Source organism: Balaenoptera borealis, assembly GCF_965194805.1.
Source record: "Balaenoptera borealis genome assembly, chromosome: 15".
Lineage (NCBI taxonomy): Eukaryota > Metazoa > Chordata > Mammalia > Artiodactyla > Balaenopteridae > Balaenoptera > Balaenoptera borealis.
Genome location: NC_138871.1, coordinates 7,695,417 through 7,713,201, shown reverse-complemented (window position 1 = coordinate 7,713,201; position 17,785 = coordinate 7,695,417). Strand labels below are relative to the sequence as shown.

The following is a 17,785-nucleotide window of genomic DNA, read 5'->3' as shown; positions in this document are numbered from 1 at the left end:
GGGAGGCCGGAGAGATCAGGAGATGCAGGTGGGACGGGCCATCCGGGAGGAGCGGGAGAGGAGTGGAGGACGATTGCTCTGCCCACTCAGGCCCGGGGAGCCTGCTGAGCTCCCAGGCTGGTCCCCTGCCCTCCAAGCCCACCCACCCCTCATTGGTCCTGGGGGCATAGGAGGGAGGCCGGGGAGATCAGGAGAGGCAGGTGGGAGGGGCCCTCCCAGACCGGAGGAGCAGGAGAGGAGAGGAGGGCATTTGCCCTACCCACTCAAGCCCAGGAAGCCTGCTGGGCTCCCAGGTGAGGTTCCCTGCCTTCTAAGACCAGGGGTGCAGGGCACGCCTGGGCCCCTTCTGTTCCTAGAGCCTAAGCCCCACCCCCCCCACATCCCCCAGGGTCTTTTCCAGCCGTGTGGGTCCTAAGCATAGGCCCCGCCCACTGCCCAAACCTCACCCTTGCTTGGGCCCTGCCCTCCACAGCCAAGGTCTCCCCCCCCCCTTTTTTTTGTTTTCCCTCCTCTTTTTTACTTTTGGGGTACTGATGTACCTTCTGGTTGTTGATTCATCTATATTTTTATTTTTATATTCTTTCTAACATATCTGTTAGTTTCCTAGTCTAATTTTATTTTTTACTTTGTTATTGTTCTCTCTCTTTTTTTTTTTTTTTTGCCGCCCCATGTGGCTTGAGGGATCTTGTTCACGAGCCCAGGGTAAGGCTGAAGCTCCTGTGGTGGGAGCTCCAAGTGTGAACCAATGGACTAACAGAGAACCTCAGACCCCAGGGAATATTCATCAGAGTGAGGTCTCACAGAGTTCCTCATCTCATCACCAAGACCCAGCCTACAAACCCCAGTGTTGGAAGCCTCAGGCCAAATAACCAGTAAGACAGGAACACAATCCCACTCATAAAAAAAAAAAATGAGACAGCAAAAAAATATGTCACAGATGAAGCAGCAAGGTAAAAACCTACAAGACCAAATAAATGAAGAGGAAATAGGCAATCTACCTGAAAAAGAATTCACAGTAATCATAGTAAAGATGATCCAGAATCTCAGAAGTAGAATGGAGGCACGGATTGAGAAAATACAAGAAATGTTTAACAAAGATCTAGAAGAACTAAAGAACAAACAAACAGAGATGAACAACACAATAACTGAAATGAAAAATACACTAGAAGGAATCAATAACAGAATAACTGAGGCAGAAGAACGAATAAGTAAGCTGGATGACAAAATGGTGGAAATCACTGCAGAGGAGCAGAATAAAGAAAAAAGAATGAAAAGAATTGAGGACAGTCTCAGAGACATCTGTGACAACACTAAACACACCAACATTTGAATTATAGGGGTCCCAGAAGAAGAAGACAAAAAGAAAGTGTCTGAGAAAATATTTGAAGAGATTATAGTCGAAAACTTCCCTAACATGGGAAAGGAAATAGTCACCAAAGTCCAGGAAGCACAGAGAGTCCCCTACAGGATAAACCCTAGGAAAAACACACCAAGACACATATTAATCAAACTAACAAAAATTAAATTCAAAGAAAAAATACTAAAAGCAGCAAGGGAAAAACAAAAAATAACGTGCAAAGGAATCCCCATAAGGTTATCAGCTGATTTTTCAGCGGAAATTCTGCAGGCCAGAAGGGAGTGGCAGGATATAGTTAAAGTGATGATAGAGAAAAACCTACAACCAAGATTACTCTACCCAGCAAGGATCTCATTCAGATTTGATGGAGAAGTCAAAAGCTTTTCAGACAAGCAAAAGCTAAGAGAACTCAGCACCACCAAACCAGCTTTAAAACGAATGCTAAAGAAACTTCTCTAGGCGGGAAACACAAGAGAAGAAAAAACCCCACAAAAACAAACCCAAAACAATTAAGAAAATGGTAACAGGAACATACATATCGATGATAACCTTGAATGTAAATGGATTAAATGCCCCAACTAAAAGACACAGACTGGCTGAATGGATACAAAAACAAGACCCGTATATATGCTGTCTACAAGAGACCCACTGCAGACCTAGGGGCACATACAGACTGAAAGTGAACAAATGGAAAAAGATATTCCATGCAAATGGAACTCAAAAGAAAGCTGGAGTAGCAATACTCATATCAGATAAAGTAGACTTTAAAATAAGGACTGTTACAAGAGATAAGGAGGGGCACTACATAATGATCAAAGGATCAATCCAAGAAGAAGATATAACAATTATAAATGTTTATGCACCCAGCAGAGGAGCACCTCAATACATAAGGCAAATGCAAACAACCATGAAAGGAGAAATCGACAGTAACACAGTAATAGTAGGGGACGTTAACACCCCACTTACACCCATGGACAGATCACCCAAAATGAAAATAAATAAGGAAACACAAGCTTTAAATAACACAATAGCCCAGATAGATCTAACTGATATTTATAGAACATTCCACCCCAAAGTGGCAGAATACACTTTCTTCTCAAGTGCACATGGAACATTCTCCAGGATAGATCACATCTTGGGTCACAAATCAAGCCTCGGAAAATTAAAGAAAATTGAAATTGTATCAAGCATCTTTTTCTGACCACAATGCTATGAGATTGGAAATCAATTACAGGAAAAAATCTGTAAAAAAACACAAATACATGAGGCTAAACAGTGCACTACTAAATAACCAAGAGATCACTGAAGAAATCGAAGAAGAAATTAAAAAATACCTAGAAACAAATGAGAATGAAAACATGATGACCCAAAACCTATGGGACGCAGCAAAAGCAGTTCTAAAAGGGAAGTTTATAGCAATTCAATCTCACCTCAAGAAACAAGAAAAAATCTCAAATAAACAATCTAACCTTACACTTGAAACAACTAGAGAAAAAAGAACAAAGAAAACCCAAAGTCAGTGGAAGGAAAGAAACCATAAAGATCAGAGCAGAAATAAATGAAATAGAAATGCAGAAAACAATAGCAAAGATCAATAAAACTAAAAGCTGGTTCTTTGAGAAGATAAACAAAATTGATAAACCCTTAGCCAGACTCATCAAGAAAAAAAGGGTGAGGATGCAAATAGATAAAATTAGAAATGAAAGAGGAGAAATCACAACTGACACTGCAGAAGTACAAAGGATTATAAGAGACTACTACAAACAACTATATGCCAATAAAATGGACAACCATGAAGAAATGGACAAACTCTTGGAAAGGTACAATTTTCCAAGACTGAACCAGGAAGAATTAGAAAACAAAAACAGACCTATCACAAGTAATGAAATTGAAACCGTAATTAAAAATCTTCCAACAAATAAAAGTCCAGGACCAGATGGCTTCACAGGCAAATTCTATCAAACATTTAGAGAAAAGCTAACTAACACCCATCCTTCTCAAAGTCTTCCAAAAAATTGCAGAGGGAGAAACACTCCCAAATTCATTCTATGAAGCCACCATCACCCTGATACCAAAATCAGAAAAAGATATCACAAAAAAAGAAAATTATAGACCAATATCACTGATGAACATAGATGCAAAAATCTTGAACAAAATACTAGCAAACAAAATCCAACAGCACATTAAAAGGATCATATACCATGATCAAGTGGGATTTATCCCAGGGATGCAAGGATTCTTCAATATATGCAAATCAATCAATGTGATATACCACAATAACAAATTAAGGAATAAAAACCATATGATCATCTCAATAGATGCAGAAAAAGCTTTTGACAAAATTCAACACCCATTTATGATAAAAACTCTCCAGAAAATGGGCATAGAGGGAACATACCTCAACATAATAAAGGCCATATATGACAAACACACAGCAAGAATCATATTCAATGGTGAAAAACTGAAAGCATTTCCACTAAGATCAGGAAAAAGACAAGGATGTCCACTCTCACCACTCTTATTCAACATAGTTTTGGAAGTCCTAGCTACAGCAATCAGAGAAGAAAAAGAAATAAAAGGAATACACATTGGAAAAGAAGAAGTAAAACTGTCACTGTTTGCCGATAACATGATACTATACGTAGAAAATCCTAAAGATGCCACCAGAAAACTACTAGAAGTAATCAATGTATTTGGTAAGGTTGCAGGATACAAAATTAAGGGACAGAAATCTCTGGCATTCCTATACACCAACAATGAAAAATCAGAAAGAGAAATGAAGGAAACACTCCCATTTACCATTGCAACAAAAAGAATAAAATACCTAGGAATAAACCTGCCTAAGGAGGCGAGAGACTTGTACTCAGAAAACTGTAAAACACTGATGAAGGAAATCAAAGATAACATAAACAGATGGAGAAATCTACCATGTTCTTGGATTGGAAGAATCAATATTGTGAAAATGACTACACTACCCAAAGCAATCTACAGATTCAATGCAATCCCTATCAAACTACCAATGGCATTCTTCACAGAATTAGAACAAAAAATTTTACAATTCATATGGAAACACAAAAGACCCTGAATAGCCAAAGCAATCTTGAGAAAGAAAAACGGAGTTGGAAGAATCAGGCTCCCCAACTTCAAACTATACCACAAAGCTACAGTAATCAAGACAGTATGGTACTGGCACAAAAACAGAAATATAGATCAATGGAACAGGATAGAATGCCCAGAGATAAACCCATGCACATATGGTCACCTAATTTACGACAAAGGAGGCAAGAACATACAATGGAGAAAAGACAGCCTCTTCAATAAGTGGTGCTGGGAAAACTGGAGAGTTACATGTAAAAGAATGAAATTAGAACACTACCTAACACCATACACAAAACTAAACTCCAAATGGATTAAAGATTTAAATGTAAGACCAGACACTATAAAACTCTTAGAGGAAAACATAGGAAAAACACTCTTTGACATAAACCACAGCAAGATCTTTTTTACCCCACCTCCTAGAGTAACAGAAATAAACATAAAAATAAACAAATGGGACTTAATTAAACTTAAAAGCTTTTGCACAGCAAAGGAAACCGTAAACAAGACAAAAAGACAACCCTCAGAATAGGAGAAAATATTTGCAAATGAAACAACTGACAAAGGATTAATCTCCAAAATATACAAATAGCTCATGGAGCTCAATATCAAAAAAACAAATAATCCAGTTAAAAAATGGGTGGAAGACCTAAATAGACATTTCACCAAGGGAAACATACAGATGGCCAAGAGGCACATGAAAAGATGCTCGACATCACTAATTATTAGGGAAATGCAAATCAAAACTACAATGAGGTATCTCCTCACACGGGTCAGAATGACCATTATCAAAATATCTAGAAACAATAAATGCTGGAAAGGTTGTGGTGAAAAGGGAACCCTCCTGCACTGTTGGTGGAAATGCAAACTGATACAACCACTATGGAGAACAATATGGAGGTTCCTTAAGAAACTAAAAATAGAACTACCATACGACCCAGCAATCCCACTACTGGGCACATACCCTGAGAAAACCATAATTCAAAAAGAGACATGCACCACAATGTTCATTGCAGCACTATTTACAATAGCCAGGACATGGAAGCAACCTAAATGTCCATCGACAGATGAATGGATAAAGAAGATGTGACACATATATACAATGGAATATTACTCAGCCATAAAAAGAAATGAAAATGAGTTATTTGTAGTGAGGTGGATGGACCTAGAGTCTGTCATACAGAGTGAAGTAAGTCAGAAAGAGAAAAACAAATACCGTACGTTAACGCATCTATATGGAATCTAAAAAAAAATAATAAAATGGTACTGATGAACCGAGTTGCAGCACAGGAAAAAAGAGGCAGACATAGAGAATGGACTTCAGGACATGGGGTGGGAGGGCAAAGCTGGGGCGAAGTGAGAGTAGCATCGACATATATACACTACTGAATGTAAAGCAGTTGGCTGGTGGGAAGCAGCAGCATAGCATAGGGAGATCGGCTCGGTGCTTTGCGATGACCTAGAGGGTTGGGATAGGGAGGATGGGAAGGAGGCTCAAGAGGGAGGGTATATGGGGACATGTGTATGCATATGGGTGATTTGCTTTGCTGTGCAACAGAAACTAACACAGTATTGTGAAGCAATTGTACTCCAATAAAGATCTATTAAAAAAAAAAAGGAAAGAAATTCTGCAATATGCTAGAACATAGATGAACCTTAAGGACATTACGCTAAGTGAAATAAGTCAGCCTCCTAAAGACAAATACGTATGATTCCACTTATGTGAGGTACTTAGGGTAGTCAAAATCATCAAGACAGAAAATATAATGGTGGTTGCCAGGGGCTGCAGGGAGGAGAGAATGGGGAGTTATTGTTTAATAGGTATAGAGTTTCAGATTTATAAGATGAAAGGAGTATGGACATGGACGGTGGTGATGGCTGCAAAACAATGTGAAAACCACTGAACTTTAAAATGGTTAAGATGGTAAAGGTTATATGTATTTTAACACAATAAGAGAAAAAATACTTAAAGACTAGTAAGTAAGCAACAAAACCTGTAGTAAACATCCTTAAAAGATTAAAAAATAAATATAAATCATTATCAATTTTATATTTAGTTCTGCTAAGGGTAGTAATTTTAAAGCTTAAAGAAGGTTACTAATCCTTTTGGTTATGGTGTTTTGGTGTATGTGTATCAACATATAACTAAAATGTGTTGATATTTCAATTATACTATGCAACTGGGATACATATCCCTTCAGGATTCAGGCTCCATCTATTTTTCCAGATGCATCTCAGCCACCTGGCCATTGCAGATGACTTACTACTCACTCAAGAGTTTACTTATAACTTCAGACCATTGCCTAAGCGGTTGTTCCCTCTGAATGGGATGCCTCATCACTTCTGAGTTCAGTAGTGTGCCCTTGTGAACTCTCTGACACCCATAAGTCAAAAAGGAACTCCCTCTCTGAAAACCTGAGTATTTCTTACTAGTCTAATATTCACCCCAAATAATTTGTATGTCAATACCAGGAAGCCCTTGAGGGCAGGGGACTGTATCTTTTGAACATTATATTCACAGTGGCAAGCACAATGTCAGGCACATGGTAGATACAATCAAGTGAATTACAGTTTAAAAGAACTCAGCCAAATAGTAAATTTTGCTTAAAAGAGTATCATTAAAGTTATTATTTTGCTAGATAAACCTCAGACTCATGGTTCTTTGCTGATTGATATGTCAATGTGTTTTATCATTCTTTTGGCTAAAAGTAAATGCAAATTACACACTCAAAGGAAGAGCTTCTGTTATGGTCTTGAATTGTTTGAAACACAGCATAAATTAATTTCTTGGACTTTAAAAATAAAATCTAAAGTTGAAAGACATGGCTTGATGTAATATTTTATTAAAAAATAGTTCATTTTTTGAAAATGGTGGTAATTTTATAGTAATAGTAATATTAAAAGAACCATTTAAAAACGTAATACATACCATTTCTATTTCTTGATCTTTAGCAACCAGCTGTCGATTAAGAAGTTCTTTGCTTGAGTCAAGTTTAATGCAAAGTTCCCTTGTGGAAGACAAATCTGCAAGGGCAGACACTTTTTCAAACTGAACCTTCTGAAGCTCCTCTTCCATCTTTACAACAGACTTATGTAAAGTAGCAATCTGGGACTTGTAAGACCGTTCTGCATTTAAGTGCTGCAAGGACAAAATTATTATATATATGTATATTTTAACTTGAAAAAAACCTACAGCATGGAAAACAAAGTGGGGCAAATATTTTAATGATAGTACTTTTAGATTATAAGGAACTTTAGATGATATAGGTGGCAATAGTATGCACAAAACATTCCGGGAAAGATAAATTTGGGCTTCAAATTTCTATATATAAAATCCAGGAGTAAAGTGGTCAACTGGTCGTTCTTTTTTTTTTTTTTAATAAATACATTTATTTATTTATTTATTTTTGGCTGCATTGGGCCTTTGTTGCTGCGCGTGGGCTTTCTCTAGTTGCGGCGAGAGGGGGCTATTCTTCATTGCAGTGCGCGGGTTTCTCACTGCAGTGGCTTCTCTTGTTGCGGAGCACGGGCTCTAGGCACATGGGCTTCAGTAGTTGCAGCACGCCGGCTCAGTAGTTGTGGTGCACGGGCTTAGTTGCTCCGCGGCATGTGGGATCTTCCAGGACCAGGGATTGAACCTGTGTCCCCTGCATTGGCAGGCAGATTCTTAACCACTATGCCACCAGGGACGTCCCTGGTCATTCTTTTTAATGTATTTAGAAGACAATTTAAAAGTCTCATCCCCAAAGTTAGTTGAGATATACACGTTTGGCCTGTAGTTCTGTCTATATTTGCCACAGTTTCAATTATTCTATGGTATAAATATTATTATTGTTAAAGACAAAACATTATCTACCATTTCATTCACAATACCCATTTTCTAATTCTTGAATGGCATGCTGATATGGATCATAATATCATAAAATGAGAGCTGATAACTCTCTAGCACTTACTAATACCTCTGAGGGAAAAAGACTCCGGGCAAGTATAAATCAAGAACACATCCACATTATGGAAAATAAGAGCATGTCTTTAAAACTGTAATATGAGAGTCAAGTTATATAAATGCTTTCAAATGTTCAAGATAATTCCACACACCCCCCTTTACTTTCAGAAAAATGTCTTATGTAAGTGCACTGCCACCTACAGAGAAGTATTTGCTATTATGTGAGACTAACAGAACTGAAAGACAAATAAAGAAATGTTTCTGCTTTTACAAATGTTTTTACAAGTACAATGCACAAAAAATTGCTCCTGGAATAAGTTATTTGGCCACAATTCACTCCTACCTTTCTGCCTCCCTTCCTTCCTCACTCACTCAATTTCTCACTCATTCTTCAAACAACCTTCTATCCATCCATCCACCCACCCGCCCATCCATTCCATACTTATTGAGTATATTCTATGTTCCAGTCAATGTGCCTAGATGCATATCCAATGGTAAGCAAAATGGTCTCTGCCCTCATGAAGTTTACAGACTATGGGGGAATCATGCATTAATAAAATAATCATACAGATGAATATGTAAATATATATTAAGCAAATATTTCTAGAGAAAAAAGTGTAGAACACAGGAAAGTGACCTAGACTGATGGGATCGGGGAAATCAGGAAAGGCTTCTCTAAGTAAATGACACTTGAACTGAGATCTGAAGAGTGAGTAGATATACAGTGTGTTGGGGGAGGGTGGCTTTTCAAATCAGAGGATGCTAAGTGCAAAGCAAGAGCAGAGAGAAGGCTAGTATGGCTAGAGCTCAGAGACTACAGGGAAGAGTGATAGGAGGTGCAGTTGAAAAGGTATACAATTTACAAAATAGAGCCTAGTAAGCCATGTAAAATTTAGGTCTTTATTACAATTGACAGATCTTACAGAGTAGGTTATGTGATCGGTTTTGTGTTTTGAGAAGAATGTTTTGGACGTTTCAGGTTCTAGTAAAATAGCTGATTAAGCTAAGAGGAAAATCTTCTGGATAAAACAGAATAAAAAATTATTTTTGCAGTTCATAGTTGAACTTGCAGATAAGAAAGAGAAATTCTCACATGCCAAAACACAGAGAAAACAAAACCAGAGCACGGAGCAAATGAGCAGGTCTGAAGCTAAGAGTTGGGGATTGGAAGACCCAGTAATGGTGAATGGCTTAACACACTCAAGTAAGACTAGGAGACAAGAATTTAGGACTAATGGAGAGTTGGAATTGAGATCTCCACATAATCTGGGACCCTTGAAAGGAGGCTCCAGGAAAAAAAAATCCACCCAACCTCACAGAGAGACAACCAAAAGTTTATCTTGACCTAGTCTCTGGATAGAGAAAAAAAAATGTCTTCTGTAAGAAACGGAAAACTTTGGTCTGGCTTCACCCAATTTTGGAGTCTGACTTTACCCTAACATACCCAATTCTAAACTTTAACATAATGTTTGTTCCATGCCTATGATAACTCAGAGTCCTTTTGTAGAAGCAGATGCACCTCCCTGACCGTTCATAGTGAAGCACAACATTTTCTGGCTGGGTTGTGGAGGTCTTGAGAGCTACTCTCTATCACAAAACTATCCTCTAGTCTCCATTCCTGGCAGATTTAGGACGTAATAGTTCCCATGAAATCCTTTCTCCCACATGTTCCACTTGCGTTTTTACAATAACTCCTGCTTTCTTGAACTAGCTGGAGTAGATCTCTTTTCCTTACATTTGAACAAGTTTTAATATATAAATGCATTTACTCAGACATGTGAACACATATTAAATGTCTTCAAAAATGTTTTCCTTTTAGAAAAAGAGAAAAATGTATCCTTAGGAAATCCCAAATTTTAGTAACATATATTCTGCTAAGTATATTTTGCCAAAGTTCTGCAGAGAACTGGATTTTTAGAATTGGGTTGAGCATGTTTTATACCAAACTCTTGGCCCTGATCACTATTGCCCTTAATATCACCTAAAGTCAACCCTCCTTGATTTGATCACAAGGTTTTAGGATCAAGGATAGCAATATTGTCATATTACAATGACAAAAACAAACAACACTGATATTGAAACAAGCATACCAATTATTTATAAGGGTCTTTGAGCAAGAGTTATTTACAGTGATTAAAGCAGATGATTTTTAATGTATTCATGACAAAAAAAGAAGCAACAATGAATGAAGAATTCTGTAAACATATGGGTAGATACAATAAGGATTGCCTGAAAGAATAAGAACAATAGTAATGATTTATTTTTAAGAATATAAAAACAAGGTGGAACTAAAATAGTACACAACAGTATCATAAAAGATTGGTGTGTGTGTGTGTGTGTGTGTGTGAGAAAGAGAAAATAAGAGAGAGGGCACAAGATCTAGTAAGCAGTAGTTTTGTGCTCAGTATTCAAATTTTCTCAATACCATATATTATTGTTTAGGAGGAAGGTTGGAGATACTAACAACAGACTTTGTTAAGTATGCATATTACAATTTTAACTACTAAAAGAATAGATTGAGAACATATAACTTCCAAACCAATCAGCAGTGGGGTAGGAAGTGTGTAAAGAAAACAAACACATAAAAGACGTAAAAAAAGGAGGTTCTTCAGAAATGAGGGTGAAATAAATACTTTTTAAAACAAACAATACGTGAGAGAATTCAATGCCAACATACTAGAAGAAACTTTTTTTTCCCCCTCAGTTGAAAATAACTTAGCTCTTACCACTTTATTTTATTTTACTTACTTTTTGTTAAATTTTTTTCTATTTGTTACTTTATTTAGAAGAAATGTTTAAAGGAAATTCTTCTAGCAAAAAGAAAATTATAGTAGATGAAAACTTGGATCTCCCCAAAGGAATGAAGAGCATGAGAAAGTCTTTCATTCACCTTATATTTGAATTTCTTTAAAGATAACTATTTAAAGTTAAAATAATAATGTACTATGGGGTTTACAATATATGTAGAAGAAAAATGGAGGAACAGCAGGATAGAGAATGGAAGGGGGAAGTAAAGGAGTACTAAGAAGTAATCTATTATTTGAAGGTAGACTGTGACAATTAAAAGATACATGGCCTATACTCCAGAATTATCAGCAGAAAAAAATAATGATGTACAGCTTATAAGGCCATAATAGAGATAGAATGGAATACTAAAAAAAAATACTCAAAAGAAGGCAGAAAAAGAGTAAAAAGGAAACAAAAAAATAAATGGGACAAATAGAAAACAATAACATGGTAGATTTACACACAACTATATTAATAATTCCATTAAATATAAATGGTCCAAAGACAACTAAAAGACAGATGTAAGACAGGATAAAAAAGCAAGATCCAACCATATGCTGTCTAAAGGAATACTATTTTAAACATAAATACATAGAAAGATTAAAAACAAAAGCATGGAAAAAGATATACCATACAAACAATAATTAAAAGAAGTCTGAAGTGGCTATATTAATACCTTACAAAGTATACTACAGAATGAGAAGCATTACAATGGATAAAGAGATGAATTCATTAAGAAGTAATACAACACAGATTCAAATACATGAAGTGACATGACAGAACTGAAAGAAAAAATATACAAATGCACAAATATATTTGGAGATTTCAACACTCTTCTCTCAATAATTGGTAGAACAAATAAACAGAAACTCAGTAATGATAGGAATTGAAAAACACTATTGACGAACTTGACCCAATAGACATTTATAGAACATTTTACCCAACAACAAAATAACACACGTTATTTTCAGGTGTACGTGGAAAACCCAGAAAGATGACCATATGCTAGCCATACAGTCTCAATAAGTGTAAAAGACTGAAAAATCAGTAACTAGAAAGGTATTTTTTTTTAAATTTCCAAATACTGAAAATTAAACAATACCGCAAAATAACATAAGGGTAATCAGAAAATTATTTTGACATAAAATAAAATGAAAACATATCAACTGTGTAGAATAAGGTTCCATTTCTGGCACGGTAATGTGAGCAGCTCCATAGAACCAGTGAAAGTAGCGAAAACTACAAAAAAGCAACCTTAAATGGTCTTTAAATAGTCTCTGGAAATGGTCTTAAGAACATACATTAAATGAAGAAACACTTTTAAGAAAACCAACTAAAACTGGGAGGGAACAGGAAGAGTCCGTGGCATCTGAAGTATGACCCTCTCTCCCCCTATCCAGCTCAGCATGATGGAAATTCCACTCCAGGTGGGTGCAGCTAAAAACAGTGCTCCCTCTCCCCTCAGTACTCAGGCAAGAACTATAGTGTATTCCCAGGAGAGGCAGGCTATCAGCAGTTCTCATGTCACCCCAAAAGCTACTTATTTCAGAGGCCAAGTTTCTGGCAACAATGTCTGGGAGATGGGGGCTCCCTTCTTCTGCCCAGCCTCTCCACATGGGATGGCGGTTCTATCTTGTTTGTGGCATACTGAGAACACTGTGGCTCTGACTCTCCTTGACACAGGTTATTCATAAGGAAGAGGTTCCATACCTGGAGAGGCATGCTGAGAAGGCCAGAGGCTACAGCCATATACCCACCATCCCCTCCAAGTGCCCAGATCCTAAAGCGGACACGTCACTCATAGAGAACTGCACCACTGTCCCCACACCAGCTTTAGAGCCAGGGCTCAGAGATTTTGCCCAGGCAGAGAGAGAGGCCTTAAAGCAGGAAGCTCCTAAATTCTTCCAAAGGAACTTTACTTCATTTACAACTGACTATAGGAAAATTCAAGTCTAAGGCACTCTCAAGAACAATGGAAGGTATGGCGAAAATACTTCAAGGCTATGTTGAAAAGAAATTTAAAAAAGAATGGTAAACTCTTAAGAGACACAAGCTCGACCATAGGTCAGCTAGTTTACCAGCGAAAATTAGGGGAAGAGACTGCTAAGAAGAATGTTCTCGGGTTCAGAAAAAACTCAAACATTGACCTCAAAAGCTATCCCTGTAAAACAACCCAAATTTAACTGAATCAGTCTATGAAGCAATTTGTGCTTGAGGGCACTGTTGAAAACAATAAAGCAAATAGCCAGAAATTAGTTGGGCTTAACAGCAGAGTGGAGTAAAGGAAGAGAGTCAAAAAAGGTCCTGCCAAAACCACTGTCATTGCAGGGTAACTGTGGACGCATTCAAGGCTGCACCTCTGAGGAGAAACATCAGAGGCTTCACACTTCAAGGGGAAAGGGGAGAAAGAGATTTCACTAAATAATCCAGCCAGTCTCTAATCATATAAACAAGCAGCCTTCCAGTTTCTGTTCCAACGTGCAAAGAGCTTAGAGATCATCACTCCCATGCTCACAGTACGAAAAAAGCAGAAAATATGACAATAAACAACTCTTCTTTGATCTATCAGAGAATTGAAGACATAAAACGAATCACTGCACCCAAAATATAGAGAAAGGTAAATACAGAGAATTGCAGCTTACCAGGAGGAGAAACTGCTGTTGGAGCTAGCAACCGGTAGCAACACTTAAAGGGTAATTGACCACCTGCTAGAGACTGAGCATGAACTAGCTTGAGAGATACATCCTCCTGGGCTCCCAGCCTGAGGAGAACCCCACATTTTTATTAGTTCCGAGCAACTTCAGGCAAGTTACTAGAACCCCTGGAGCCCACTGGGTTTTCAGGATTAACATCCGAGAAAAATCCCCTCATGCTTCTAGCAGGGTGAGGGGAAAAGTAACCATTCTGAATAATCCCACAGAATTCTGTCCTTCTTGAAAAAGGTCTGCCCCCAAAGGAGATAATTTTGTGACAGCACAACCAACATGGTTGTAACAGAGCCTAACCAATGTGGAGGGATGGTAGTACCTAACGCAGATTCTCTCAAGCCTTTCTACCTCATCTAAGGGAGAAAAAAACTGAGAAACACTTGTGAAGGTCACATCCCAGGGGCACAGGCCCACTAAAAGACTAAGACCTAATCGTAGGATAACAGAACATGTCTCCTCCACCTACACTTCACTACCACATCAACAGGGCTCCTGTATAAAAATAGGAGGTCACAGTTGAAAGAACTACAAGGTTCAGACTCTATTTAAGGAGTCTCCAAGTGAACCCAAAGACAATAGAGGAGACAAAGAAGGACACCAGAAGGAATTTTAGCCTCTCTGACATGCACGGCTACAGTAAACAGTAATCATAGCCTAACTCATAGACAGATAAACACAAAACTTCACAGTAAAGGCCTATTTACCTCAGTAACTTTTACCAAATGCTGTTTGTTGCAGCATTTTATTATAGAAAAAGTGAAGACAGTTAAATGTCCTTTAGTATGGGAATGAATTTTAAAAATATTTTATTCAATGACTATAGAAGCAACTGTTTAGATGTACACTATATGTATTAAAATAGATACATTTCAAAATTATAATATTGAGCAAAAAAGGCAAATTGCAAATAGATACCTGCAGTATATTATCACTTAAAAAAACTTAAAGCACACAAAACATTATACATCATTTGTGGGTGATAGATATGTAGAAAAAGTACAAACATATGAAAAAGAGTTATACAACTGACATGAAAGTTCTACATACCAACCATTAGGGAGGGAGGAGAAGAAAGGATGAGGAGTTGTATCTGCAATGTTTTGTTTCTTTAAATAAAGAGAGACTTTATTTAAATAATAAATATATTCTTCATAAATATGGCAAAATGTTAGCATCCTTCAACTTTGGAGATGGGCATATGTGGGTCTTTTATATTACTTTTGGGGAGGGCACCGTTTTCTCATGCTTGAAATAGTTTCTAATTTTTAAAAATGCTAAAGATTATTCTAGTTGTAGAGTAGGTAAGAGATCAGAGAACCAGAGCGAAGAACAGTTAACAGACTACAATTCACAGTATATTTAAATAACTTAAGTGTTCGTTTATACACTTAATTTACGGAAAGCCAAACAAAACTCTTTTAAATATGATACAGGATGTACTACAAGCATATTTTACCAAACTTACCTGCTCGACCTCTCTATTGAGGGCATCTACTTTTTCTTTTAATCTGTTACCCTCTGCCTCAGCAGTGATAAGTTCTAATTTGAGGGTATTGTTATCTGCCTCTGCTTGACGGGCCTTATTTTCCCAGTTTTCAGCATCTTCATTGGCTTTTCGGAGTTGGTCCATCATTTGCCGGTTCTCAGATTCCTAAAAAGCAAATCTTAGGTATTACTTTAGGAGAGTAAAATGTTAAACATGTGATGCAAATTAAACATTATTTGCCAGGTCACTGGGAATTTACTTGCCGCGATGACCAACGGTACCATAATCTCAAGGACTCCTATCTCTACTCTCAGTTTAGAAAATTGGTCATCCTGTAATTAACAAAAGGGAATGGGACCAGGATCTGCCCTGGCTCCTGAGTCACACTCACTCATCTAGTAAAGTTTCCACTCTTATCTTCAAGACCTCAATGAATATGTTCTTATATTTGCTTTTGTTCAAACAAAATCCTCATTGCCTCCATATAGCTTCTTACTGACTACTTGCTGGTCTGGTTTCTGAGCTTCTGCCTTGACCTGACCTTTTGTATCTGTGTATTCCCTTGTTCCTGACTGCTCTTCTGGGTTGTACTACGGCTACAGAGCTTCTGCCTGCTTGCATATCTTAAGCGTCAGCTTCTGATAATTCTCCTGGTTTGGCGTGTTTCCTATCCGGTTCCTGCCTCTCATTCATAACCCCAGCCTTAATTTCCTCGATCATGGACTGTTCTGTGATTCACTTTTGCTCACTGTTCTAATAACTTGCCTGAAGTTGCTCAGAAGTAAAATATGAAACCTATGCCAATAAACACTACTCATAAATATACATTCATGTATATACTGGGCATACAATATAGAACCACTGTTAGAATCTATCATGATAAAGTTCTATCATGATGGACTGACTAAAGTAGGATCTTATTTCTAAAGGAAAACAATCAGCTCCTCAAATAATATATTATACTGAGTAATAATTATGAAGCTACTTTTAAAAAATTATTTTAGTAGTATGGTTTGGCCAACTCATTCTAAAAAATCATTTATAATTTTGGTAATTAATTAAAAAGGCACTAGATCTCTTTCTCTCCTACCTGTTAATAAACAGTTCAGAAACACTGGAATAAGCAACATCTAATTGTATAAGGCAAATTATAATAAACAACATCTCATTGTATAAAGCTTTCAAATCAGATTTTTCTCATAAATATGATTAATCATGAGACTGGTTGAAATTCAGTTAATATTGCCACCTTGTGGTCTGGCTGTACCTTGACCAATATGAAGGATCTTTGCCAAGTCTGTTGATTAACAAGTTAACATACTAAACTACTGTATTGGCTTTTAAGATTCAGATATTCCAAATGTGCCAGTAGGAATCTGATGTGTGTTTTCTATTATTGTACTAAAAATAACAGTTGTGTACAGAGTATGTACTTGGGAGTTACATGATATAATATACATAAACTGAATTTTACCCACGTTAATTTTTACCCTCTTTAACTTTCTGTAGCACTTATTGTGTGTGTCATTCTCTTAAAACTGCCTTATAGCTTTATGTAGTTAGCTGTGGATGTACCATCTCCCCAATAACCCCTCAGATTCCTCAAAGATAGGAACCATTTTTATGTTGAATTCAGTTTTCTTAGGAATCATTTTTATATTAAATTTGGCTTTGTGACTAGGTAATATATGGTTCCAAGTTTAAGCAGCGAAAAAGACTGCATTAAAACGTCTCTCTGCCCTCTAACCACTTAGTGCCCTCCCTCCCAGCAGCCAGCAACCACAGTTTACCCTTTTTTGTACCTGCCCAAAGCAGCCAGAGCAGTGTGGGGTGCAAGATGGGCAACATTATAAAGAAAGTGAAACTGATCTTTGGTATTCTCCAGTTCTCTCTTTGCAGATCTCTTTCCCTCTTTCTTGTGCTTCCCCACCAGTTCCCTCTGGTTGACCACTGGGCTCTTTACACCCCTCCACCAGGGCAAAGGCAAAGCTGCTGCCTCAGCTGGAATCCTTTGCACTTCCTGTCTGAATCATGGATACAGACTCTCCTAACTGCTCTTCCCTCTCCTTTGTTACCCTTCTGATTTATTCTTTTCCCAACATTTCCCGAACAATCTTTCTAAAAGGCAATTCTTCAAATAACTTCTGTGTGTATGTTGTGATGAAAGCTTCCTAAAAATACAGTTCAGCCAAATCCTTCTTACCTCTTTATTACCACCCACCTTCACGTTCCACTCTAGCTACAGGACCTACTTTCCCCCCCCCGCTACTTGTTGTCCCCACTGCCGGGGGTGCCATTCTGTTTCCTCACAGTTTTTCAACTCTGTCACCTCAGCGCCCAGCATACTGCACACTGAATGGATGGGTGATGAATAAAGTACTCGATAATCCTTAATGGACCTCCCT

The 17,785-nt window shown here is 37.6% G+C and overlaps 1 protein-coding gene and 1 long non-coding RNA gene across 13 annotated transcripts in view; one reads left to right on the top strand and one right to left on the bottom strand.

The window, feature by feature from the left end:
* The window catches only part of LOC309611586, a 512,787-nt gene that overhangs the window by 288,723 nt on the left and 206,279 nt on the right, over positions 1-17,785 (top strand). The gene's annotated exons all lie outside the window — the stretch shown is intronic.
* Positions 1-17,785, bottom strand: part of TSGA10 (testis specific 10) — a 112,762-nt gene that overhangs the window by 23,482 nt on the left and 71,495 nt on the right. For all 12 annotated transcript variants that reach the window (XM_082356155.1, XM_082356159.1, XM_082356154.1 and 9 more), the window contains 2 exons: positions 15,360-15,545; positions 7,383-7,592 (listed from right to left, as the gene is read on the bottom strand). In XM_082356155.1, coding sequence (XP_082212281.1) covers positions 7,383-7,592; positions 15,360-15,545 — 396 coding nt within the window. The remainder of the gene's footprint in view (positions 1-7,382; positions 7,593-15,359; positions 15,546-17,785) is intronic.